The sequence below is a fragment of the Cheilinus undulatus genome, linkage group 2 (genome assembly GCF_018320785.1).
Source record: "Cheilinus undulatus linkage group 2, ASM1832078v1, whole genome shotgun sequence".
Lineage (NCBI taxonomy): Eukaryota > Metazoa > Chordata > Actinopteri > Labriformes > Labridae > Cheilinus > Cheilinus undulatus.
Genome location: NC_054866.1, coordinates 41,458,895 through 41,484,834, shown reverse-complemented (window position 1 = coordinate 41,484,834; position 25,940 = coordinate 41,458,895). Strand labels below are relative to the sequence as shown.

Below are 25,940 nucleotides of genomic sequence, written 5' to 3'. Positions count from 1 at the left end.
AATGGGCACAAATTCCCACAGAAACACTAAAAAATCTTGTGGAAAGCCTTCCAAGAAGAGTGGAGACAATCAAAGCTGTAAAAGAGGTGGACTAACTCCTTATCATAATGCTTTTTTTTTTCATATTTTCACAAATGTCACTGTTGGTGGAATGGTCAAATACTTTTGTCCATATATAATATATTTAAACATGTCTCATGTGTATTTATGTTAATTAGATATATACTGTATATGTTTCTTTGCCACAGAACACATTTTTTTACTGCATGCATCTCACAGTAATCCACTGTTGCAGTAAATCTTCACAGATTTGAAATTTGAAGCTTTTCAGGTGCATAAACCTCACCGTTTGTGCAAGGGGTCCTCCCCAGGGATTTATCAAATAACATATTCTATTTTAAATTGATTTTTATTCACCTTTGGTCCCTTATTAGTAATTTCAGACAGACAGTTTAGCTCATTATTTGATGTGCATCAATTATGACTACATCTTGAGGCTCTTCAGAGCAGGGCCTCAGGCAGCTGCCTACCTTTGCCTGATGTTAAAACCGCCTGAGTGCATCTATCAAACCTGTAATCTATCATCTAAAAATAACTTATTTTGTCAGTTGTGTGCAGCAAAACTAAGTTTTAATTTCCTTTACACTGAATGGCCTGCCTTGTCTTCAGTAACATACAGAAAGGTTTAACATAAAGAGTCTCACATACTCTACTGCCGGTGACATCACTGTTATTATAACCTGCTTAACAGAAAGATGCATTATGAACAGCGCCTTGAGTTCTGAGAACTTGCATCAGGTCAACCTGATATAATGAGGTGTTAACTAGAATTGGGTGATTCAATCCCTGGCTCCTTTAGACACAAGTTGTTGTATCCTTAGGCAAAACACTTAACCCCATATTGTTCCCACTGCTGCGACCGTGGCATGGGAATACGTTGGGTTAGTTAATGCTGATAGCCACTTTACACAGCAGCCTCCACCATCAGTGTGTGAATGGGTTAGTGTGACCTGCAGCTGCAATGTAAAAAAAGTCTCTGAGTAGTCAGACAACTAAAAAAAACACCCTATTAAGTCAAATCAATAAATTAAAAAAAAAAAGTTTTAAAAAGAAGCTAAAATAATGCCTGCATAAATCAATAATGTAGGCACAAGCTCAAATGATCAGTTTCTTTTATTTGAATCCACAGAGTATTAATCTTACCATAAATAACACAGTCTCAGTCTTTTTGTATGCATTGTGACAGCACAGGCTCTCTATTGCTAGATATACTTTTGATACGTTGCCTCCTTTGGTGTTACTCGTCTGTTTGTCTCCGTGTTGCTAAAGCAATTCCCCTCTAACAATTGTTTGGACTTATCAGCACTATTTCTGTCTGTGGTTTTCCCCCAGAGAATACAGCCCCAGTCTCACTGATCTCATTAAGACTATTTTAGTTCATTACCTCTCTGTCAGAGACCATTCTTCTGATGGTTGAAGCTGGAATGGTGGCAGCATTTACACTGAAGTCATCCTCTACTAAAGTAAATTGTCTAACACTTGGAAGCACAAAACACTGCTTACCAGCAGTAAAATCCATCTTTCCCATCTTATGTTCCTCTTGGGATACTACAGAACTAAAATGGTAGCAGAGCCAGTCAAGTTTAATCATATTCTTTATCTGTGCTCCTTAATTCCCCAGGCGGGGGTGTGGGCCTACGTATTAAGACTATAATGTATGGCCAGAGCAGTAATCCCGCTTACAAAACAAGTCAAGTTTGGTTATTTACAGCATGCTTTAGATAAATTGGCTCAATGTTCTGCTTTAGAGGAAAACAAATGAGGCAAACTATAAAATCCAAGAACTTGAAAACAAAAGGAAAATAATTTGAATAATGGGAACACAATACTGCATGTGCCTGTTTAAGGGTGTGTGTGTTATACTGACCATACTTAAAGAGGATCACAGCCTCAGTCTTTAGTGGTTTATCTTCACAGTGCAGGCAAAAACCACACAATTAAAGAAAGAGTGGTGCTACTGTGACTCATTTGTGAGCTGTGAGCATGAAAACAGAACAATATTAATCTGTCTTCCAATTTCAAACCAAAAACACAGAATAAAAAGATGTTTGGGGTAAACATGAATTTCCAGCTTTAGAAAGGCTTTAAAAAGATAACCAAGTGTCCCTTTTATGTTTCACAGCTTCAGTCGGATAAGTCACATTGCAATGGTTAAACATCTATTGCAGCAGCAGAACATTGTGTTTGGCATCACTCCAGGGGTGATGTCCAAAATGTCTTGGTGTGCTAAAGTTTTCAGATTGACCTTCCCTGGAGATAAGGGGCCTGAAAAACAGCCCCATGCCGTTATCCCTCTTCCACCAAACTTCACAGTTGGCACAATGCGGTCAGGCAGGTAGTGTTCCCCTGCATCTGCTATCGAGATACAGTCCATGGAGGTATTGATTCGAGTGAGGGAGGCTATAGTGAGCTGAAAAAAATCTATCAGAGAGATAGCTAAAACTTTATGAGTGATATTAACAGTTTGGTTCATATTTGATTAGACAGAATACACTGGCAGGCTCAACAACATGAAAAGGCCTGGAAGACCACAGGAGACAACTACAGTGGAGGACTGCAGAATCCTTTACCTGGTGAAGAAAAACTCTGTCACATCATTTCGACAAACCAAGAAAACTGTGGAGGTGGTTGGTATATCATTGTCAAAGTCTGCAGTCAAGAGACGGCTTTATGAATGCAAATACAGCAAAGTGCAAAACACTGGTAACATCCAAGAACAGGAAGGCCAGATTGGATTTTACCCAAAAAAAACCTCCCCAGGTCTGGAAACAAATTTGTTGGACAGATGAACCAAATATAAACTTGTACAAGACTGATGAGAAGAGAAAGCGTGAAGAAGGAAAAGAACAGCTGTCAAATATGATGGAGGCAGTGTTATGGCAGGGTTATGTAGGGCTGCCAATGGAACAGACTCAGTGGTGTTTATTGATGATGTGACCGCTGACAGAAGTAGAAAGATGAATTCTGAAGTGTACAGGGCTATGCTCTCTGCTCACATTCAGCCAAATGCTGCAGTAGAGACCTGGCAAAGCAGCTCCAGAGAGAAAACTTGATGATGCCCATGGGCTCCAGACTTCAGGCAGTCATTGTCTGCAGGCCTGCCCACAGAATTAGCTGGGCCCTTTTAAAGCCCAGTGAATGGGACCTCCCCAGTTATGATTTATTAATTAAATCAATGCATGTGTTTGATCAGTAGTACTGGTGCTAAGGTTCTGGCTAAGCTTCATATTTGAGCTGATAAGCATGTCAAGCTATTACTGGGTTCTGATGTTATCCTTTTACCCACTTTCAACTCATTTTTGCCACTTTTAAACAACTTTTCACTACTCTGTCTGGCTATTTTTGGCCCTTTTGAATTTAGCAAACCATATTTTCCTGGTTCATTTTTTCCTCTTTAAAACTCTTTTCACAACATTTTTTTTTTTACCAATGTTGAAACTATAATCCATTTATGTCACTTTTAACTCATTTATGCCACTTTTTGCCAATTTTTGCAACTTTTAAACCCATTTTCACAATTACCTCCAAATTTTCACCATTTTTCTCATTATTGCAACCGATTCCTGTCACTTTTGCCTCTTGTACTTCTTTTTACTACTTTATGTGGCTTTTGTTGCCTCTTTTTGCATTTTTTGCAAGTTTCACCCCACATTTTTCTCTTTTAACCTTTTCACCTTTTTTTTTTTTTAAATTTTGCCACTTTTAACTAATTAATGTAACCTTTCACCTGTTTAAGCCACTTTTTGACCACAATGTAATCTGGCTATTTTTCCCCCTTTCAAATTTTTATAACCCTTTTTTTGCCAGTTTCATCCAACTTTTCCTCTTTTGCTCCTTTTCACCACTTTTTAAAATTTTGAACCTTTAAACCCATTCATTTAACTTTTAACCCATTTATGCTATTATGCCAATTTTAGCCATGTTTTAACAGCTTTTTACCATCATAGTTACCCAGCTTTTCCTCTTTTACCCTCTTTTTACCATTTTCTCACTTTTAACCCATTTTCCCCAGTTTTTGCCGTTATTCAATTATTTTTACTTAAAAGTCTTCTCATTTCCTTCCACTTAATTATCTGGCATCCCTATATTTGTGAACATCACACGGCTGACTTGGCTCCCCAAGTAGTTAAGTCATTGTGCCCATCCCCACAGGTGATCTTGATTGTCTGTAAAGGGTTTTCATTCAAATGATAAAAACTTTTGTAATACTTTGTCCAAATACTTTTGATCCCATGATAATGGCTGTAATCTGAATGAAATGGCTGTAATTTCAAAATGGTAAAGGCCGTATTTTAAATGTCATTGAAGTAAAGCTGAAAATCTACATATATTGTTTATTTCAAATCCATTGTGGTAGTAAACAAAAGCAAATTAATAAGAATTGTGTCTGTCCAAATACCTAATGAGCCTAATTGCCTGTTAACTTGAGCAGATGGTGGCTCCAAAGGTAAATAAATACTTTGAAGCAATCTCCATCAATTGTATTTCATGAAACCTGTTTACCACAATCAAATATATGAAACACAATCACCTTAGGCAAAAACTAAATTCTGGTTTCAGTCTGTTTGAGAAATTAATTGCTTGATGTTGTTGCAGTCTTGTTAAGGCACCATGTTACAGAGAAATTCTAATAAAGTACGATGTGTAATGCTGTGCCAAAAAGCCTCATACAGTGCAAAAGCAATTGCAGGGGCACCAGGGCACTGTCAAAACTGCCTTCATTATATTCCAACTAACCTTAGCCATACAGTGGCAGTTAAGGACACAAGAAAAAGCCAACCAGCCCACGTTTCATCATTAATCCGTAACTGAAAGCTGCATCTTTGACTTGAGACTTTTAAATGTTATTAAAAACTGAAAATCTTGGGCTTCCTGTGGAGATGTGGTCGCCTACAGGCCAAAGGTTACATCATTTAATCAGATTGCTGCCAGTTACCCCGCAGGCCTTCCTTCTCCTGATGAGTTTTAAAGCTGAGAGGCACTTAACATGTATGCCCACCCCGCAGGCTTAACTCGTTTATACTGCGCAAATTGAAAGACAAATGAGTATTCACCTGGGGAGAGTCGCTGTGTGACATCTGCAGATTGTCACATCATCAGCAGGAAAGTTTGATCAGGAGATTTCTGGGAAAAAAAACACAGGAGTGGAACCACTGAACTTTCAATGGAAAGGAAACTACTTTGATTTCAACCCCTATAACAAACTCATTAAAACAACGTTATATTTATGATTCTCCCAATCTTTCCTCTACACCAAAGGTTTTTTATCTTGCCCTGTAGTGAGCAGCTGCTTATTTTGGCCTTTTCTCTATGCTTCATCCTGCCCCTCACCACACTTGAGTTTCTGGTTTCTGCTGAGCTGAATGCATTCTCTTTCTACTCTGTTTGATCTAAAGTTGGGGACTAAGTCAGCAACAATATCATCTAGATGAAACAGTGCACGTTCACTGGATGCTCATGAAAAAGCTGCAAACTCTGCACATGTGGGGACAGTAATACTTTCTCTTGGACTGGGTTTCACTGCTATCATTGTTACTTTATTATTGAGATTTATTTTTCCAAGAAAGCTGAACTGAATAAATTTTGTAAGTTTTACTGTGACATAATGAAATTTACTGCCACCGAGTGACAGCGTCTTTGTGGGTGCCTATTGTTCCAATAATCTGGGGAATGTCTCAAATATTTCTTGGCTCCCCTGCCAGGCTGTAATTGACTTAATCTTTCCATTAGCCCCAAGTCGCATAAGTCAGCTGTCATCTGTTGGAGTTAACTGTTGTAACAAGGTGCTTTTTATGTTACATGATAGATGTGAGTTTATGCTATGAGATCTCATTTTTAACCCTTTACCCCTAAGTACTGCACACACTCAGCACATGAGAATGACACACAAGCACACACATTTCCTCTGCTAACAGCTTTAATAAGCACCAGCACACAAACTGACAAACTCTAGCTCGTTTTCCAGGTGAAGGGATCTTGCTGATCTTGTTGAATCTGTTAAATGCTCCTGCTGACAGATGTAAATATCACCTTTGAACTCCACCAATCATCATCTTTTACCAGTAAGCAAACACAAATTCTTGAAGATAATGTTGTTAACACGTATAATGTGTTTATGTGTAAAACTGACAACATAACTGGCATTAATTAAATTTGCAGACAAAAAAACCCTTAGAAACCTGACAGCTGTGATTATCATGTCTGCCATACTGATTTAACACAGTCTGATGACAATGGCAACAAAAAGATAAGAGATTTATAATAAAGAATATTCACAATAAAATCAACTTGCAGTGAAGATAGGAGAGACTCTTCATACAACAGCTGTTGCCCAGGTCTATTCACCAGTCAAAGCTTTACACTAAAGTGGCAAAGAGAAAGCCACTGTTGAAGAAAATGCAATGAATCTCAACTCAAGTTTGCCAAAAGGCACGTTGGAGACTCCATGGTCAAGTGGAGAAAGTTCTTCAGTCTGATGAGACCAAAATGGTCCTTTTTGGCCATCAGATAAGACGCTATGTTTGACGGACAAACACTGCACATCACTACAAACACACCATCCCCACTGTGAAGCACTATGGTGGCAGCATCATGCTGTGGGGATGCTCCTCTGCAGCCGACCCTGGAAAGCCTGTGACAGTAGAGGGTAAAATGAATAAGGCAAAATATAGGAAAATCCTGGAGGACAAGCTTTTTCAGTCTGCAAGAGAACTACTGCTTGGGAGAAGATTTATTTTTCAGCAAGACAATGACCTGAAGCATACAGCGAAAGCTACACAGAAATGGTTTCACAACAAGGTGAATGCTCTGGAGTGGCTGAGTCAAAGCCCAGACCTTAATCCAATAGAGAATTTGTGGCTGGCCTTGAAAAGTGCTGTTCATGCCCAATCCTCAAGCAACTCAAGAGCTTGAGGTGTTTTGCAAAGAAAAAAACTATGCAAAATTGCAGTGTCCGGATGTGCCACCCTGACTGAGACCTATCCACACAGACTCTGTGCTGTGATTGCAGCCAAAGGTGCATCTACTAAATACTGACTTAAAGGGGGGAAATAATTGTGTAGTCACATTACACATTTGTTTTTATTTCTGTTTTCACTTTGACATTTGAGAGGATGTTTGCATTTCTTTTGTCTAAAAAGCCAAATTATATTTGATTGATTTATAAAACCAATAAAAGGGTAAAACATTCAAGAGGGTGAAAACTTTTTTTTGGCAAGTCAGAAACATATTATTTCGAAACATAAATACAAAAAGGACTTTGTTTGTATTATAAAAGGTTAAGTACCCCAAGCTGATGTATATAAAAAGCACTCTGAATGAGTGCATTGAATGCTATGTAATAGTCAATAGAAGTATATTATCATTCTGCTTCAGTCAGTTTTGACACTAAGATTAAATCATCAAAGCCATAAACTGCTGATGTTTTCCAGACAAGTTTGGAAATGTTCACCTTGTGAGACTCGCTAAATACTGTGGCTTTGTTGTCCTGCTCCTAAAAGACTGTCAGTCCTAATTAGTTCAAGACCTTGTCTAATGACTTTGAATTTCTGCTGCCAGCTCGACTATTGCATCAGTGTTCATTTTTAGAAGCAGGGTCAAACACTGGCCAATGCATACTACATCTAATTGACAGTGAGCTGGACTGTAGTGCTGAATGTGCTCCACACCCACATGTACAGCACAGACATGGGCGCCTCCTGTGAAGTTAAATCAGCTATGGAGCAAAGCATGCCAAGATTTTTAAATGCATTCATTTACACTTTAGACACTTCTAAAGCTATTCGTGATGCGCACTAAAAGACTTGAATTCTACTGAAGCTGGCGTTAACCACAGAGAAGACTCCAAAAATCAGCATAGGTTTTATTTCACTTGTCACACTAACATCATTAAAAAGCATGCAACATGTTGCAATTTAAGTTAAAAAAAATCCTCTGAACTGTTCTCCAGCTTGTAAGTCAAAACACATTTTATCCAGACTGACAGAATCATCATTTATCTTATTGCCAACACTGCTTACTTTAACAAGAGGTAGTCCAAACATTATCCAGTTGATACTAAACCACTGTGCTTTAAATGTCTTTGGTAACTACTGGGAGCTTGTACATCCAAAGCTCACCACTGAGAATAGCATTTTTATTTCTTAGTGTACCAAAGTTTTACTTATTTATTATATGCAGATTAAAGACATAAACCCTAAGCGCTGGCACAAGAAAGTGAGAGTCATTAGATACTTAAGAAAAGTGAAAGCAGCAATAAATATGCCTGGAACTGGGTCAAAATACTCTTTGGCAATAGGAAACATCATTAACAAACATTTGGCCCAGATATGCTAAACCTCACAGAACATAAAGCTTTGTAGAAAAGTTTATTCACTCAATGGGGAGTCTCCTCTTTCTCTCTCGCAAGGGGAAACAGATAAAGTTTTCCCCATCTTAAGCAGGAGGCTCCCACCCAAAAACAGATTGAAAGCTTATTTTTAAAATTTCAAATAAGCTTTCATAAAAAGTCTGGAAGCCTTAGGAGCAGTTAATGAGGATTTGGGCTGAGAGGAAAGGCTCATAACGCCCCCTTGTGGCATTAGAATGCAATAATAAAATTGTGTACATATTTTAAAAATAATCTATCTGATTTTTGACTCCGTACTTTAACACAACTCTAAACAAAAAGGGTGATGTAAACAGGGCCGCCTGAACGAAGGGGAGAGTTTTCTGGGGTTCAGCTAAAATGGAGGTCAGCAAAATCATGATCCACTGTAAAATTAAACTGTGATACATGCATTTCATTTTTAACCTGAATAATAACCACTCTTATTAAAACAACAAATGATGATTTACTTATGTTGTAGGACAATATAACCTTTTTCAAAATGTAAACCCCTTTCTTAAAACAGAATTACCTTTTTCTGGTAATGTTAACAATCCAGATGGGCACATTAGACTAATCCACTGTAAAGTAGAATCAGACTTCATCATTAGCCATAATGTGCACAAACATTAGGATGCCAGATAATTAGCAGAAAAAGGAAAAATAGTTTAATGATTGCAAAAACTAGAAGAAATGGGCAGAAAAAAAGGCAGAAAAGGGGTTCACAGTGGTGCATATGGGGCTAAAAGTGGCAGAAATGGATGAGGAGTTGCAAAAATGTCTTAAATGGTGGTGAAAAGGGGTAACACCTGGCACATATGGGTTTAAAGAGGCAAAAATGGGCACAAAAGGTGGTTAAAAGGGGTTAAAGGTGCATATAATGGGTTAACAGAGGAAAAAATGTTAAAAGTAGCAAAAACGTATCTATAGAGGCAAAATTGGGCAAAAGGTGACCAAAAGGAACAAAACTGGATGGAAAAAGTGGTTAAAGGGGTTCAAAAAGTGGCAGAAATGGGCAATAAAGAAGGTGTGAAGAAGTTTAAAAGAGGTGAAAATTGGTTAAAAGTACTGAAATTAGTATTAAAGAATTAAAAGGGGTAAAATGGGTGAAAATGGTAAACACTGTGTGGCAAAAACAGGTTGAATGAGGCAACAATGGATAAGAAATAGCAAAAAAACGGCTTAAAAAGTGGTGAAATACCTACTTGGATTGTTATGCACAACCACCCCTACGGTTTACAGACAATGGTCCGAAAAAGAGAAAATATCCAATAGTCTGTGGTTCTCTGGATGGCAGAGAAGAATGACCAGATTGGTTTAGAGCTCATAGAAAGGCAACAAAAACTCAAATAACCACTTGTCAAAATTTGAAGGTGAGGGTCAGAAGGTGGCATAAACAACATGCCAGCCTGTCAGACCACGAACAACCATGGTGAACTAAAAATCATTTAAATCTCCTTTCACCTTTCTTCTTCTTCTTCTTGAACATCTATGCATAAATGCATTTCTCACTACCATGTGATTGGCTGATTGGATTTTTGTATAAATGATTAGTTGAACAGGCATAACTCATCAAGTAATCAGAGTGTATTTATAAACCCCATCAAATAAGGGTTAATACGTGCTTACCCTGTTAAATTTAGTAGTTTCTTTACCCCAAGGCCCCTATACACAAGGTAAAATACCAGATTTACCTCTGTTTTTTATTGGAGGAAACAGGTATCAATACAGGTCAGACTCTCAACTCTGATGTCAGCTCTGTCCACCAAAGGCTCCCCCCTAACAGGGTTAAATAATACAGAACAAGAGAGGATTATACAGCCTTTCCAAATCAGCTAGTCAGTAATCTCTCCAAATAAAGAGTGAATTTGATAGGTCAAAGAAATTAGAAAGGACACTCAGCTGAAAAGCAACAGGAGACATAAATGGAGGATATACAGGAAGTGCTCACAGATCAATTTCACCACATTAATGAACATAATTGTATTTTCATTAGGACCCCACACTTAAACCCTTTTTCAAAACAAGATTTAACATTGAATGATTGATGAATATTGAATCATTGCTTCTAAACTTTGAAAAATATATTATGTAAAACAGAGACAATCTGAGTGATTCATAAACATTTCAGATGACTTTATTGTTACTTGAAGATGACACAGTCAATGCAGCTTCATACATCACTATGCTTTAGTTCAACAAAACACTATCTTGTGTTTATTAAGAAGACAAAATAGCTAAATAAGTAGTAGGATTCTTCAGCAGGCCCAAACACTACCTTCTGAGCAGACACCTCAAACTAGATTTAACTGGCATAAAAGTAAATATTTTCATAAAGTAGATCCATCAGAAACCAAACCACGGATGAAAAACAGGAAAACAGGATGCTTGTATGTATTATTAATGTCAACATGTTTACACATTTTCAGTTGTGGTTAGACTGTAATGTGGTCCTCTTCCCATCATTGCTCCTTTTCCAAGAATACATAACATACACTATTTCACATTATCTATGCTCCCTGTAACATGAATGTTTCTACAGGTTTCTATTTCATCTTTGACTTTATGTCATATTTCCTGGGACACTATTCTCTCATCTGGAGCCATAAATTTACGGTGCTGTGTTTTGAGATGATGTCTGCCTTCTTCTGAAAAAAGAGATCTTAAAAACCCCAAAGTGTTAGAAAGTGAAACTGATTAGAGAGCTTGCTCAAGTCAAAGAAAAGAGGAGTACTAGACTGGCATACAATACCACCTTAGATTTTGGATTATGACCTTTCTTTAATGTGCAAAACAGAGTTTTAACAGTAAATACAGAGAAATAAATTTAATATAATTTTATGTCATAGCACAGCATGCCATTGTACTGCTGGATGAGTTGCCGCTAGCGCAATGCACAAACCAGACCGTCTTGCTGATGTCTTGCAATGATGAGATAATAACTGAAGTGGTGATTATAATGAACACATCCTGTGAGTGAGAGATTCTGTTGATTCAGAGGAAACCAGTCTTATCACACACACTCTGTCCTCTCACATGCAGTATCTGACAAAGTCACACAAAAGCACACTGAGCCTGAAACATGCTAATTAGAATGAGTATGAGGGAAAGGGGAAAATCTGAATGTGAACTTGTGATTCATAAGAACTGCAGCGCTGGGTGAAGATCATTAATACTCAGTGTCAAAATCTGAAAATGCTGGGAAGAAGAAAAAACCCTGAACAGTCAATCTAATGCCTTAGGAGGAACATCAGTTTGACTTTAACTGACCTTATTTCATTAATGTATGCTCATTTATCACTTTATTAGGTACACCTGATCAGCTGCTCACTGACACAAATATCTGAACAGTTAATCAAACGACAGCAGGCATGTAGACATGGTCACGACAATCTGCTGAAGTCCAGACCAAGCATCAGAATGGGAAAGAAAGTTGCTTTAGGCCACTTTGAACATGGCATAGTTCTTGCGGCCAGACAGGCTGGTCTGAGAGTTTCACAAATAGCTGATCTACTGGGATTTTCACACACACCCATCTCTAGGGTTCACAAAGAATGCTCCAAAAAAGGGAGAAAATATTGAGTGTTATGGGGTCAAAAGCTTTGTCGATGGTGGAGGAGAATGACCAGACTGGTCCGAGCTGATGGAAAGGCAACAAAACCTCGAATAATCACTCCTTGGAACAAAGTCTACAGAAAAGCATCTGAGCACACAACATGTTGAACCTTGAAAACCTTTAAATCTTAAAAAAACAGCTTTTTCTGTGAGATCAAACAAGAAAAGAGCAAACATGAGAACACATTTTATTCAGTGAGTTGCAGATGAATCATCAGTTGAATCTCAAGGCAGGAAAAGAACGTGAAGACCATTTTTAACACACTTTTTGTAATGTCTAGTATTCTTTGTTCTTATGTATGGATATAGAAAAAAAGAAAAACTGGCTAAAAGGTTTCTTAGCAGACTCAAAGCAGATATTAAACATCTCACATCTTACATAACTGTTTTCCTACAGTAATTACCCTTTGAAGACTCAATGAAGTTATATCTGGGAAACCTATTAACCATTTTTTTCAAGCTCTACAGCAAGCATGCCATTTTTAACTACTTTAGTAACTCTAGTGAACATTTATATCTAAACCTGTGCATAAAACATCAAACTACAAGAAAAGTAACGGTTGGATACCTTTGTTCTGTTCATGTAAAAATATGTTGCATTACTACAGAAAAAAGTCACTTTTGTGACTCTTTTCTGTAAATTGGTATTTTTATTTACTGGCATATGACAGGGCATCTGTGTGTATGTATAACAATGTTTATGCCTTAAATGTGGTTTTCAACAAACAAATCGTGATATATTTTCAACATCAAAGTAGGCTTTTGTCATAATTGACTCAACCCTATTAAGATAGTAATACGTATAATTTGGCACCGTAACCTTAATCACGCTAACTCTATGATTTGAACCAGCAGACAATGATAAATAAATAAAATATACACTTACCGTTTGAATGTCATCATGGTCCACTTCAATATATTTTGATTTAGATAAGCTTATTCAATCTGTAAAGAATAAATTAAAACACTATAAGCATTTTACACTGTGGTTTTAGCTTGGAAAATATCTTTTTTTTTTTTAACATCACATTAACAAATTGATTACATTTTTCAAATAACCTAATAACTGTTATAATCTGATACAATAATGGAGGAAGGCGGGGGGGGGGGGGGGGGTGTGAACAACCCATTACACTGTGTTTCTCAACTGGTCTTGCTTCAAGACCCATCACAACCTCCTTAACAAGAAATCAGGACCCAAATTTTAAAAATTCCAATTGCCAAATGTTTCTATAGAGGAACTTATTATTTACATAATTGTATATATTTGGTACATTATATTATCATAAGAAATGATGAGACGCATCTTTTAAGAGAACTGACATCTGTATGTCAGTGTTGAGGCTCTAAGAAAAAGTGACATCTGACATGGACCTCTAAATAGAGATAGTATTTTGTAAAAAGATACCGTAACAATAGTGCCTTTTGGTGTATAAAAAGCACTGCTGGAGCTCAGGAGAAGGCTGTCTACTCTGCGTTGCAACCTCTGTTCATCTGTTGTTCTGCTTATGGCTGAAATGTGCACACAGGTCTCTTATTTCAGCACTACAGAATGCAATTTTTGATGGTTATTTTTTTTTGTTTGTTTTTACTAATCAATAAAATTAAGCACAAGTTGAGTAAAATACCAGCATATAAATCAATCATATGTCAGGACATTTCTATATTTGGCAGGCCATAACTAGTATAAAAAAGAGCTGTTTGAAAGCCGAAAGAGTCGGATCTTTTGGTGAGCTGAATCACTAAAAAGAACCGAAATACCCATCACCGGTCACTTTGGCCACCCCAGTTAGAAGAGTAAAAAGTATGTACAAGCCCCTGTGGGTCACCTTACTTTTTCAAATAAAAATATGGGGAAAGTGGATAGTTTTCATATAACCATTATTTCTGCAGTCTATGATAAAGCAAAGAAGAAGAAGAAGAATTTTGTTTTCAACGTCTTAATCAGACAGTTGAAGGATGCCAACGGCTAACTTTGCAGTAAATATCATGATGTCAAACACGAAGAATGGGGAGAAAGATTAAGATAAAGATTTTTCCAACGAATTGTACTGTAAGTTGGCTTTGTTACCAAGAAAAACGGAGCTAGTCGAGAAAGGTGCTGTGAGTTTTGGCTAAGGCTAGCCGCTATGACTTCACGCTGCTAGCTACCAGATGCGAAGCGGCGCTGTAGGCTACTTAAATCACTATGAAGGTAAGCTAACAGACGCTACTTTAATCTTTCATCCACAATCGATTTTAAAGGCGACAGATGTGCCTTTCTTTATTATTTGTTCTTGGGGGTGTGGGTGCATGGCAGCTTCGTGTATTTACTTGTGGATATTTGATTTCTAGACCCAGGATAATGAAATCACGTTTTAGTGTTGTTTAGACATTTTTGACTGTTAGTTGCATTAAAAAACGCCAACACCTAAAGTAAACAACTCACTCACTCACTCTAGGGCTTCCTCTTCCTGTTTCTGTGTAATGCTGGTTGAAAAACTATCCCAAGAAAGAGGTCAGTGACGCCTGGATATGCGTTTTCCGAGATTGTATCGCCCAGTTCGTTCACGTGCACTTTTTCTGCGACGTAATAGGTCACCTGTTGTCCCCACCTGACGCGTGGTGTGTATATGGCAAAGAAACTTGCAGGTCAGTGAACTAAAATGCCTTCAATATCATATCACATCAAATTTATTCAGACAAACAGGACAGCGAAAGGGGTGGGCAGGAGATTACATGACATGCCCCTAAGTTACAGTGAGTGTCCAGAGGAGACTTCAGTCATTGATGAGGATCCGATCATTCAAGCGTCCTGCCTAACAGACGCAGTTTCTCTCCCTGGAGCGGTCCATGAGAAAATCACAACTGGAAAGCAGTTGGAGGAAGGTAACGTTTCCATGTTTATTTGTCATGGTTGTTTTTAGATGGAGAAATGATCAGTTTAAGTCATGAGCTGGTAAAAGTAGCCTTGAATATCTGATACTATGTTTATATTAGTGGTAACTGCTGTAGACTGAGAAGTCAGGGTGTTGTCTAGTTTAGCAGTGTGTGCTTTAACAATTCTGAAATGACTAGGATGAATATTTTCTGGCCAAATATCCTTAAATGTAGTAGACTCATACATGACTTTAATGTGTTTCTGTTGAATTTTCATGTATTTGTGGTGTTTCAGTATTTTGATTCAGATAGGTTATGGTTTTGAAAGACAATTGTCATGCTAAATATTTTGAATAACATGTTTGGAATCTTTCAAAAGCTTCTTTTACAGTCTCTATTACATCTCTGTATTTTAACTGTTGTCTGTAAATTGAATTTAATTGCATTTGTGCTGCTGTGTCAGATTCATCAAAGCTCAAACTGAAACTGGATCTCATATTTTCTTCCTCCTTCCTCAGTCATTCTCAGTTGAGACTGTGATGCTGTACTAGCAATGTCGCGGCTCTATTACAGGAAAACTGACAACTCATACTACAGGGACCGCATCCCCCTGCGGATTGTGCGGGCAGAGTCCGAGCTCTCTGTCCAGGAGAGGGCTTACCTTGGGGCTGTTGAAAAAGGGGACTATGCTAGCGTGAAACAAGCCTTGGAGGAGGCTGAGATCTACTTCAGAATCAACATCAACTGCATTGACCCCCTGGGACGCACTGCCCTGCTCATTGCTATTGACAATGAGAACCTGGAGATCATTGAGCTGCTGCTCAGCTTTAATGTGTATGTGGGTGATGCCCTACTACATGCCGTCCGGAAAGGGGTGGTGGGAGCTGTGGAGCTGCTGCTAAACCACAAGAAGCCACGAGGAGAAAAAATGGTACTGTAGATCCACAGTTTGTGTCACACAAAGTCTGATGAAGCCCCTGATAAAGCCTAAAATACAATCATTAAATCTTTTAGAAATATTGTTGAACACTACTGGGTCTCTTTCTTATTGGAGGAAGCAGATTAAAAAAATGATTTAGTTGCTTTAAGGATGATATTTTGAGGCCTTATGAACCAAATGTCATTACCATCGTGCCTGCTGTTAGATAACATGGTCAAAGACTGGATAAGAATAATCTCTATCATCCATTTGTTTCAGCCCCCATAAAGCGTTTGAAATAATGTTGCTAAACTTTAGAAAAACTAAAGGTATTCTCTTGCTTTTTTTGTTTTGTTTCATTTTCTTGCTTTTTATTGACTTCCTTTTAATTGCATGTTTCTCTTGTTGCTCCTTAAATAGGTCCCGCCCATCCTGCTGGACAATCAGTTTTCAGACTTCACTCCAGACATAACTCCCATCATCCTTGCAGCTCACACTAACAACTATGAAATCATCAAACTGCTGGTACAGCGAGGGGTTTCCATACCTCAGCCACATGCTGTGCGCTGCAACTGTGTGGAGTGTGGATCCAGTTCAGATGTTGATGGCTTACGCCACTCCCGCTCTCGACTTAACATCTACAAGGCCCTCTCCAGCCCATCACTCATTGCTGTCTCAAGTGAGGATCCTTTCCTCACAGCTTTTCAGCTCAGCTGGGAGTTGAAGGAGCTCAGTACGGTGGAAAATGAGTTCAAGTCAGAGTACGAGGAGCTGTCCCATATGTGTAAACAGTTTGCTAAGGACCTCTTGGACCAGACTCGAAGCTCCAAAGAGTTGGAAATAATCCTTAACTACCGTGATGACATCAACCCTCTGCTGGATGAGAGCACAAATGATCTGGCTCGGCTGAAGTTGGCTATTAAGTATTGCCAGAAAGAGGTCAGTTGTTTGTTATTATATCCTCAAAAATGCCATAAACAACATACATACATTTACAGACATGCTGAAAACTGAGGGGGTGCAGGTGTACTTTAAGTACATGCACAACAAAGTAACACATCCCTGGCAAAACATGGTTTGAATAATAAGGGACAAAAGGATGAGCTGTAAATGGCCTTAAAAGGGTGGAGTTGTCCATGGGGAGAGTAACATGTAATTGCCAGGCTGGCTCTTAGCTCTTAGTAGCCCTCTCAGACAGTCCCATGACAATTGGATAATAGGGGATAATGATGGAATAAGTGATGACCACTTCCCTGAAAACCATACTCATAATATTTTCATCGGGGAGGGAGTATTTTATTGTCTTTTAACATCTTTGGTGTGTTTGTCCCCAGGATGCAATGACAACATTCTGTAATTCAGCCAGGTTGTGCTAATAAACATGGAAACATTGAATAAAATAACTATATGAATAACTAACAAAGTAGGTCACTAAGAAGTTTTTTTATTAGACCTTATCTCAAAATTAGGAATGTCATCAGTAATGCATTAATTATGGTGGGATTATGGTCCAAAATTAGTGAATGGTGTTTTTTAATCACACTTGTCATTTCTTACAGTCCTTTCAGCTCACTTTTCGTTAAGCCACTGAAGTGTCTTCCTGCAGCCACAATGATGTAAATTAAGTACACCACTGTGCCTTCATGTCTCATTTCTCTTTTAAAAAATTCATAGACAGCTAAGTGGACAAGACAAACACCATTTTCAACATGCATTTTCAAACATTTCACCTTTTACTATTCCATGATTTACTTCGCTAACTATAAAAATTCCTTTTTCCAAGGATAAGTTTGTGTCTTACTCTGTGACAGCCTTTCCAAAACCTCATTATCCTGCTGCCCAATTTGAGACCTTAACATCCTCCTGGGCCCACCAAAATACTTTCGTTCAACCACAACCTGAGACTCAAACATTTACCTTTTATTTCTCATATTTTTTGTTAAAAGTTAACAGAGATTTTTAGTATGAAAGCTTGGCTTTCAGACAAAACAAATTATAAAAACTGGCACAAGTTGAAATTTCTATTTTGTTACTTCTGAGTCTTAAATTAATAATTTGTTAAGGTGTTTTTTATGATTGTTAAAAATTAGATTATCTTTTTAAAATATAATTTCTGTTTATTTTTGTTTTTCTAATGACCTCTTGCAACCCACACTTTGGGAAGCACTGCTCTATGATATACACAAAATGTCTTATTTTCTTTCAAATGAAAACCTGGTGTGTAATAATACAGGAAGAGAATTACCCTCAGTTTAAGACTGTACAAAACTTAAACCCACTTAAATCAAAACCAATGTGACAAAACATATTTATCATGATTTACTGTAGAAATTCTGGTATCAGTCAGGATTAAAGAATGTCAACATTTGACAGCCCTTCTCTAAATGTAATATTTTTGTACTGCTTTTACCTCACATATGATCTTGTGAAAGCTAAAATAATCAGAATAAATACTTGCCAACCTTAAGCAAAAATAAGATTTCCTGATTTTCTTTTAAATGAAAGGTCAGAAAATGTGCCACTATGGCTTTTATGTTCAAAGAAACTTTAGGACTGTTCATGGTGTGCTTTTAACAGACTTGGATATTTAAGACAAACTTTTCTGTTCCTGTCTTTGAAGACTCCTATGCACTGAGTATTTGAGACATTTCGTGCTAAAACTATTCAAGAACTGCTCGTCTTACATTTTTATCAAGGCCTTGAACTTTAAGTGCTTTTGTATTCAATGTTTAAACATTTTTGTTACTTTTTGAGTTGGAAATGAAGGAAGGAAAGATCAGTGTGAGTGTTAGCAGCTCTGTGTGCCACAATTGGTCTCCATGGCAAAAAGATGAACTTCAAGGGCTCAGCAGATAGCATAAACACAGACAGGTGTTTGGAATAAAATGTATTTATATATGTTTCAGGTTTGATTTAAACTGGATCATTGCAGTCTAGACTGTTTACTGTCACATCAATTAATACTACTAAAATATCAACAAAAACACAATTTTCTGTGAATATCTTAAAAGAGTGATAATGTAACATTTACAAACATACACAAAAAGTATAATGAAATCAAGTGCATTCCGATCAGTATTTAGTGTTCTTGGACCTTTGAATGTAATTGCACGTTATTATTTTTACTATTATTATTATTATAAATAAAATCAGCAAAACAGAAGTCATTGTTTTCCTGCCCCTGCTTAAATATATGGACAATACCAGCTTGAGGTATGAGTGTTTTTGTTGTGTTGATGAAAAATTTCCTTGGCTATTGATGCTAACAAAAACATCTGTCACCCTTCATTGGATGGTTTTTTGAGGTTTTGCCATCATAATTGCTCTATGGAGGGACAAAAAAGTGGTTTCAGAGTTTAATTGGGCTCCATAGACCACCAGCACTTACTCAATGTACACATTATTGATGACATAGTCATCCTTTTATGATTTCAACAAATGTGGGTTTTTTGTTGTCCTGCTGAGAGAGAGTTACAGAGTTATCACATTACATCATTACAATATGAACATTACTTTTTATTTGTATGCATTTGTTTCTTGATATTGCACATTTTGGTTAAACAGAGAGCCCTATGAAATAAATGTTAAATGTATTTGGCCAGCAGACATTATTAACTTGACGATGGGAATGATAACCAAAAGAATCACAACGATTTCAGATGATGATAAGCCAGCGTGAGTCCTTTTTGTAGGGGTGGTTGTTATGACATGTGGATTGGGGCGGTTTTCACCTTCTAAAATTGTCTTCTGACAAAATGTGGTCCCACCAGATGCAACCTTTTGCCTCAGGCCATGTTAAGGCAAGCCAATATTTCACGCTGTCAGAACAGAAACACTGAAGATGTCAGTTACTGCATTGGCTAATGACTTCATCACCCACAACTTGATGCTATGTAGTATCATAATTGGGATCCATTTGGCTGTAACTTGGTTAAATTGAAATCAACTTCCATCATCATCTGCAGATGTCCAGAAGATACTTTTATCAAATCTCATGGGGCAGGGATGTGCGGATGAGAAACAGATTCGGCATTTAGTTCTTTGCCAAGGATATGAAACCATATCCCTTGTCTGGCATGCTTACAAGACTCTGGTGTTTTTTTAATGTATCACAGGCATCATTTTTACAAGTCTACTGGATACTAGACGTGCTAATCATTTTGGAGCACATCTTGTCTCTTTTTCCAAATCTTTCAAGGCTTCTCTTGTTGTTGGCATGGCTGAAATTTTATCAGTGGACCAGGGAGAGTTCACTACATTTGTGTTTGAGAGAACTTTTTAGGACCAGACATTTTGCTTTCTGTTGGTTAAGGATGGGTATTGGGTTTTTTCCTAATACCTGTGCTAAATTGATCATTTTATGTGGTGCCGGTGCCTAAATAGTGCCTAAAGTCAATACTTTTGAGAGGAAAGATTGTGTTTTAAATCAGTGTGAAATTAAAAACTGCCTGAGTATTGTAAATGTAACCATACCATGTCAGTACTGGATTTCGATACACATCCCTTCTGTTGGTACCTCCCCTTATTATTCGGATTCTTTTACTGTTTGATACATGTAAGAAGGGCAATTTGGCTTATTTTAAAACCTCAAGAAAATCCTACAATTTGTGACAATGCTCCAGAAAATTGAGGGATTGGGTGTATGTTCTTCCTAGCATCCTGTAAGTGACAGACAAGGTCTTTGTTTTAGGACTACTAAGAGTCAGACCTGAGTTCTTGGGAACCACCATTTTAGCAGAAGTTTAAAGATCATAAAAAATAATAAAGAGCTACTGTAATCAACTTAACTCAATGTTGGCCTCCCTTTCCTAACATATTAGTAGAACTTTTCCCTGTGGTGCTGGAGTAAGCAATTCTGTTAATAAACAACAGGAGAAGTTGCATCAGCTAGTAGGTGTTCCACAAGAATGTTTTACATAGGTTTTATGAGGCGTGCTTTCAGTTTGATATTTAATGCAGCTGTTACATTTGTTTTTGTGGATATTTTTGTCTTGGGCTGAATGGACTTTGTTAAAAGCTTACTTAGACACACCTTTGAATATAAGAGATAAATAGATCAACGTGTCCTTCTTTGTCTCTCTCTTGTTTATTTTAGTTTGTTGCTCAGCCGAACTGTCAGCAGCTCTTGGCGTCCCGCTGGTATGATGAGTTTCCAGGCTGGAGGAGACGTCACTGGGCAGTGAAACTCATCACATGCATCTTCATAGGCCTCCTCTTCCCTCTATTATCTTTGGTTTATCTGATCTCTCCAAAGAGCCGTTATGGCTTATTCATACGCAAGCCCTTCATCAAGTTCATCTGTCACACTGCCTCCTACCTGACCTTCCTCTTCCTGCTCTTCCTGGCCTCGCAGCATATAACCTTTGCAGACTCCAACTTTCAGGGCCCAGCTCCCACTCCAGTCGAATGGATGATCCTACCCTGGGTGCTTGGTACATTTACACATACATGCACCAACTGACTGCTGTTTAAATTCATGTTGCAAATACCGTTATACATCTGTTCCCTGTAGACGTGCATGTATAATCAAATCAAAATGAATTGCAGAGTAAGGCTACATCCAGCACTATCTGCACACTGATTGTTTGCTACATTTCTTTTCAACACTTCATTTACAAATGCCCTCTGCTGTTTTTTAATTTCTCCAAGGATTTATATGGACTGAAATCAAACAGATGTGGGATAGTGGTTTAGAGGATTACATGGATGACTGGTGGAACTTAATGGACTTCATAATGAACTCCTTGTATCTTGCAACCATTTCCCTGAAGATTGTTGCTTATGTACAGGTAATTATTTTACAGTGCATGATAGAGTCTCAGTTGTAAAGTTTTAGCTACATTTGAAACAAGTAGATCCTAATATTTTACCTATGCTGCAGTCCTATTCATAATTTTACTAGTTACCTCTCAGAAGGAATTCCAATAGATGATATGGTTTTATAAATGTATCAACATTAGAACAGTTAAAACCATTTAACATCTGTTTTAATGATAGTAAAATGCATCATTTGTTCTCATTCATTTCTTTCTTACAGCACAGTGGACCCAAAGACAGAAACAGTTGGGGCATGTGGCACCCAACTTTGGTAGCAGAGGCTCTGTTTGCCATAGCCAACATTTTCAGCTCCTTGCGGCTTATCTGTCTTTTCACTGCAAACTCCCATCTAGGCCCTTTGCAGATTTCACTGGGCCGCATGCTCCTCGACATCCTCAAGTTCCTCTTCATCTATTGTCTTGTGCTGTTAGCCTTTGCCAACGGCCTCAACCAGCTCTACTTTTATTACGACACAGAAGAGGACAGTGAATGCAAGGGAATCCGCTGTAGTCCACAGAACAATGCCTTCTCCACGCAAGTTGAAATTCCTAAATGTTATTCTGGAAAAATCTGCATTGTTCATGATTAATATGTTTAATCCAGCAGTGCATAATGTGATGTATTATTGTTTACTCTCCAGGCTGTTTGAGACTCTGCAGTCATTATTTTGGTCTATATTTGGCCTGATTTCTCTCTATGTGACCAATGTGAAACCAGACCATCAATTCACCGAGTTTGTGGGCAGTACCATGTTTGGGACGTACAATGTCATCTCCCTGGTAGTACTTCTGAACATGCTTATTGCAATGATGAACAACTCCTACCAGCACATTGCTGTGAGTAATGTAGCTGACCTACCTAACTAGTTTTACCACTTTAATATGCCTTGCATTTTTTTATTAAAGGTTTTAATAAATTGCTGTTTGTGTTTCCTTTAGGATCACGCCGACATCGAGTGGAAATTTGCAAGAACAAAATTGTGGATGAGCTATTTTGAAGAAGGAGGAACTTTGCCATCTCCATTCAACATAATACCCAGTCCAAAGTCAATCTTTTATCTCGTTGGATGGGTGAAGAGACATTTTTTTAAAAGACGAAGCATAAAAAGGCTAGAGACCTTTGAAACATTGGGGGTAACAATTTCTTAGAGACTTGCTTTGACTCTTAAAGTCTCATTTGCTTTATATTTTTAAAACAGCTCTTTGATAGCATACACCTAAGAGATGATGTGCTGTTTTGTTAAGTAACCTCTATTTTTTTTTTTACTTTAGAGACGTGCTGCTGTAAATGTTCGATTAAACCATGAGTATCAGGTAGTCATTTGTTTTATATAATGTGCTGTTTTTTTCACGATTGACTCTGAAATTGAAGTTATTTTTAATTACCCTCAAAAACTTGTGTCTTTCCAGGAGGTTTTGAGGAATCTTGTCAAGCGGTATGTTGCTGCCATGATCCGAGATGCAAAGACACATGAAGGATTGACTGAAGACAATTTCAAGGTAATATGCCTTTACTCAAAACTGTAAATCAAATTTCTGTGTCATAATTTCTGTTTTTGAATCTGCGTTCTTCTATTGTTAGGAGCTGAAGCAGGACATTTCCAGCTTTAGATATGAGGTCCTTGGAATGATGAAGGGTAAACCACAAGGTGGTGTTGGAGGTCAAGTTGCAAGCTCCACTTTGGCTTACCCTGGAAACTCCTTCAAATATTCTCCCAAAGTTCCAACTGATGAACCTCAAAAGAAACTGAGCTTCTTTGATGTGACCACAATCGTCCAGGAGAGCGTAGCTGTTAACGACAACGGCCCAGTCAGCTCTGAAAGGCAGGCTAATGGTTCAGTTTTTCCAGCCAGTAAATTACAAGGACAGAACGAGTCATCCAAGGATGTTTCAGATGCTGAGTCAGAGCAGAGCAGGCTTCTCACACAGAAATGTCATGAAATAAATCTCATTCAAGAAGAAGGCACTCAGATATCTGGTGGAAAATGTCAAAAACGACTTCGGACTGAAAAGGTGATTGTTGAAGTCTTGAAGAAAGTGAATAAAGAAAAACAAGACAATAATGAGAATCAACCCTCTCCCAAAGAACATGTAATCAAAGTGAAAAATGGACCCAAAAAATACAAAAACTAATCTTTTTCAGCAAGCAAGGAATGTAGGCCATGTTATAATTTATCAACCCTTTTAGGCTTATAGTCATTCAGTCATCTTTCTGCTGTAAAAACACAGTAGATTAAACTACTGTGGGGTTGGATTGTGTAATCATGCTGCAATGCTTTCTGGGAGATCTGCCATGTTGGTAGCTTCCCCTATTTGCCCTGCCCATTAGCAATGTACTGGCAGCAGAAAGCTTTCTCTGTCTGTTGATATTATTTTCTTTTCTTTAAAATTCACAGTAAGGGTAATACTTGTTTTGTGACAGGGTGTAGTGCCGCTTCATATGACTGTAATGATTAAAAAAACTTGTCAGTTACTGTCTTCCACTTCTGGAGTTGAAGAGCAGTAACTCAGGCGCTGAGAGCAACACTTAACTAATTAAGTAACTAAAATCAAAATGCATAAATCATTTAGTCAACTGAAACTAAATAAAAACTAAGTTTTACAAAAAAAAAAAAACTAACAAAAAACTTGATTCTATGCTTACAATCTAACAAAAGTTAAGTAAAAAAAGAGACTAAAAGTTTAAGTCGTTGACAGCAGCATACTGACTGACATGTACACTCAAGCCTGGAGAGAGCAAAATGGCCTGATCTGACTGAATAAGAATTCACACAATGGTTATTTCGTGTTGTATACAAACGTAAAAATTAAATGAATGAAATTTAAAGTTAAGAGCCCTTTTGGATTTTTCCCCCTACAGGTATTAGGTATTTGCTGAAAAAACTTCAACAAACACTAAAACTAATAAAAACTAAACTAAAAGGAAGCATTTGTTAAAAAAAAACACACGCACAAAACTAAACCAACAATCCAGGAGTAAAATCTAATTAAAACTGTGGTTGTCAAGAATAACCATGATTAACTATTATGTACAATTAGTGTTCTTACATTTTTAATTATGATTAATCTAATGCTTTATTTTCATTTCAAACAAACATTGGTTACGCCATGTCAGCGTCTCCCTGCAGCCACAGTGATGTGTCATAAATCCGCCATTGCTCTTTTATGTCCCATTCCAGTTTAAAAACTCACATACTCAGTGGAAATGACATAAGCCATCTGTATCTTGTGTAATCAAACATTTAACTTTTTTACTGTTCACCATTTTCCTTTTCAGTCTATAACAAGTTCTGTTTTTTTTGTTAGATTTATGTTAAAATCTTAAATATACCTATAAAAGCAGCTTTGTATCCAAACTGAAAGTCAGTTGCCCTTAGTTTAAGACAGTAGAAACACAGAAACAGTTGTAAATGCAATATAGTGGAACATTAGAATGTTATGAAAAGGGTGCAATAAATTGTAATTAACTACAGAAATTCTGAGATGAATTGCAATTCAATTTTTTAATCTTTTGACAGCCTTAATAAAAACTAAACTGAAAAAGTAAAAATTAAATAAAAATAAAAACTAAAGAAAAATCCAAAACTATTATAACCTTGGCTGAGAGTACATGATCTGAGTAAATAAATTAGTAAAAACTGATGAAATTGCTGTCTTTGATTTGTCTGTTGAATGTTAAAAAATGCTTACGTTGATGTGTGTCCATTTATAGCCTTCATGTTATGTCATGTAATAGATATTATATGTTGATAGAAATTCAATTTGAAAAAAATTAAGAAAATATTAAAAAGATGACAAGTTAATATTGTCAACACAAATTTACAAGTAAAATTATAACATTAAAGCAAGGACAGATGTAAGATAACTGACTTAAACTAACTTTTTAATGAACTTTTTCTAAAGGCACAATAAACAGTAATGTTTTAGCCTTAAATATATGAGGTCATGGTTGTGGGAGACTTCATGTATCCTTGAAGCTTGTTAAGAGGAGGTCATGAAAGCAAAAATCTGCCTCTCCTTCTGCCTAACAACGCTAACACAGTCTCTTTCAAGCACTTTCTATCTCTGTTTACAATCATAGCCCCCAACATGGCCGCCACACCCCATAATGCAATGCGACGTGATGCAAGTTTCCAAGCCCCATAGAGAATTATCTTCTATAAACAGGAAATAATTTTATATAATGTGTTGTTTTATGTAACCTTGTATTTTGCAACTTATGTGATGGTTTGATGATGGTGTATTGTCCTAAAATATATTCTATGTGTTAGTCTTTGACAGAAGATGTACATCATTGATGCAATC

The 25,940-nt window shown here is 37.3% G+C and overlaps 1 protein-coding gene and 1 long non-coding RNA gene across 2 annotated transcripts; one reads left to right on the top strand and one right to left on the bottom strand.

Annotated features, from left to right (window-relative positions):
• Nucleotides 1–6,608: 6,608 nt before the first annotated feature.
• Nucleotides 6,609–14,565, bottom strand: LOC121516154. Its single transcript, XR_005992446.1, has 4 exons — nt 14,473–14,565; nt 12,927–12,985; nt 10,120–10,204; nt 6,609–6,691 (listed from the first exon to the last, which is right to left on the bottom strand). It is a non-coding gene; the product is annotated as an uncharacterized LOC121516154 (long non-coding RNA).
• A 266-nt stretch (nt 14,566–14,831) lies between these two features.
• trpc4b (transient receptor potential cation channel, subfamily C, member 4b) lies at nt 14,832–25,298 on the top strand. Its single transcript, XM_041797245.1, has 11 exons — nt 14,832–14,908; nt 15,418–15,830; nt 16,239–16,757; nt 20,914–21,250; nt 21,468–21,607; nt 21,856–22,169; nt 22,276–22,471; nt 22,574–22,768; nt 22,907–22,948; nt 23,045–23,134; nt 23,217–25,298. Exons 2-11 carry the CDS (start codon nt 15,453–15,455, stop codon nt 23,766–23,768), a joined length of 2,763 nt encoding a protein of 920 aa, XP_041653179.1. The 5' UTR covers nt 14,832–14,908; nt 15,418–15,452; the 3' UTR covers nt 23,769–25,298.
• The last annotated feature ends 642 nt before the right edge of the window (nt 25,299–25,940 follow it).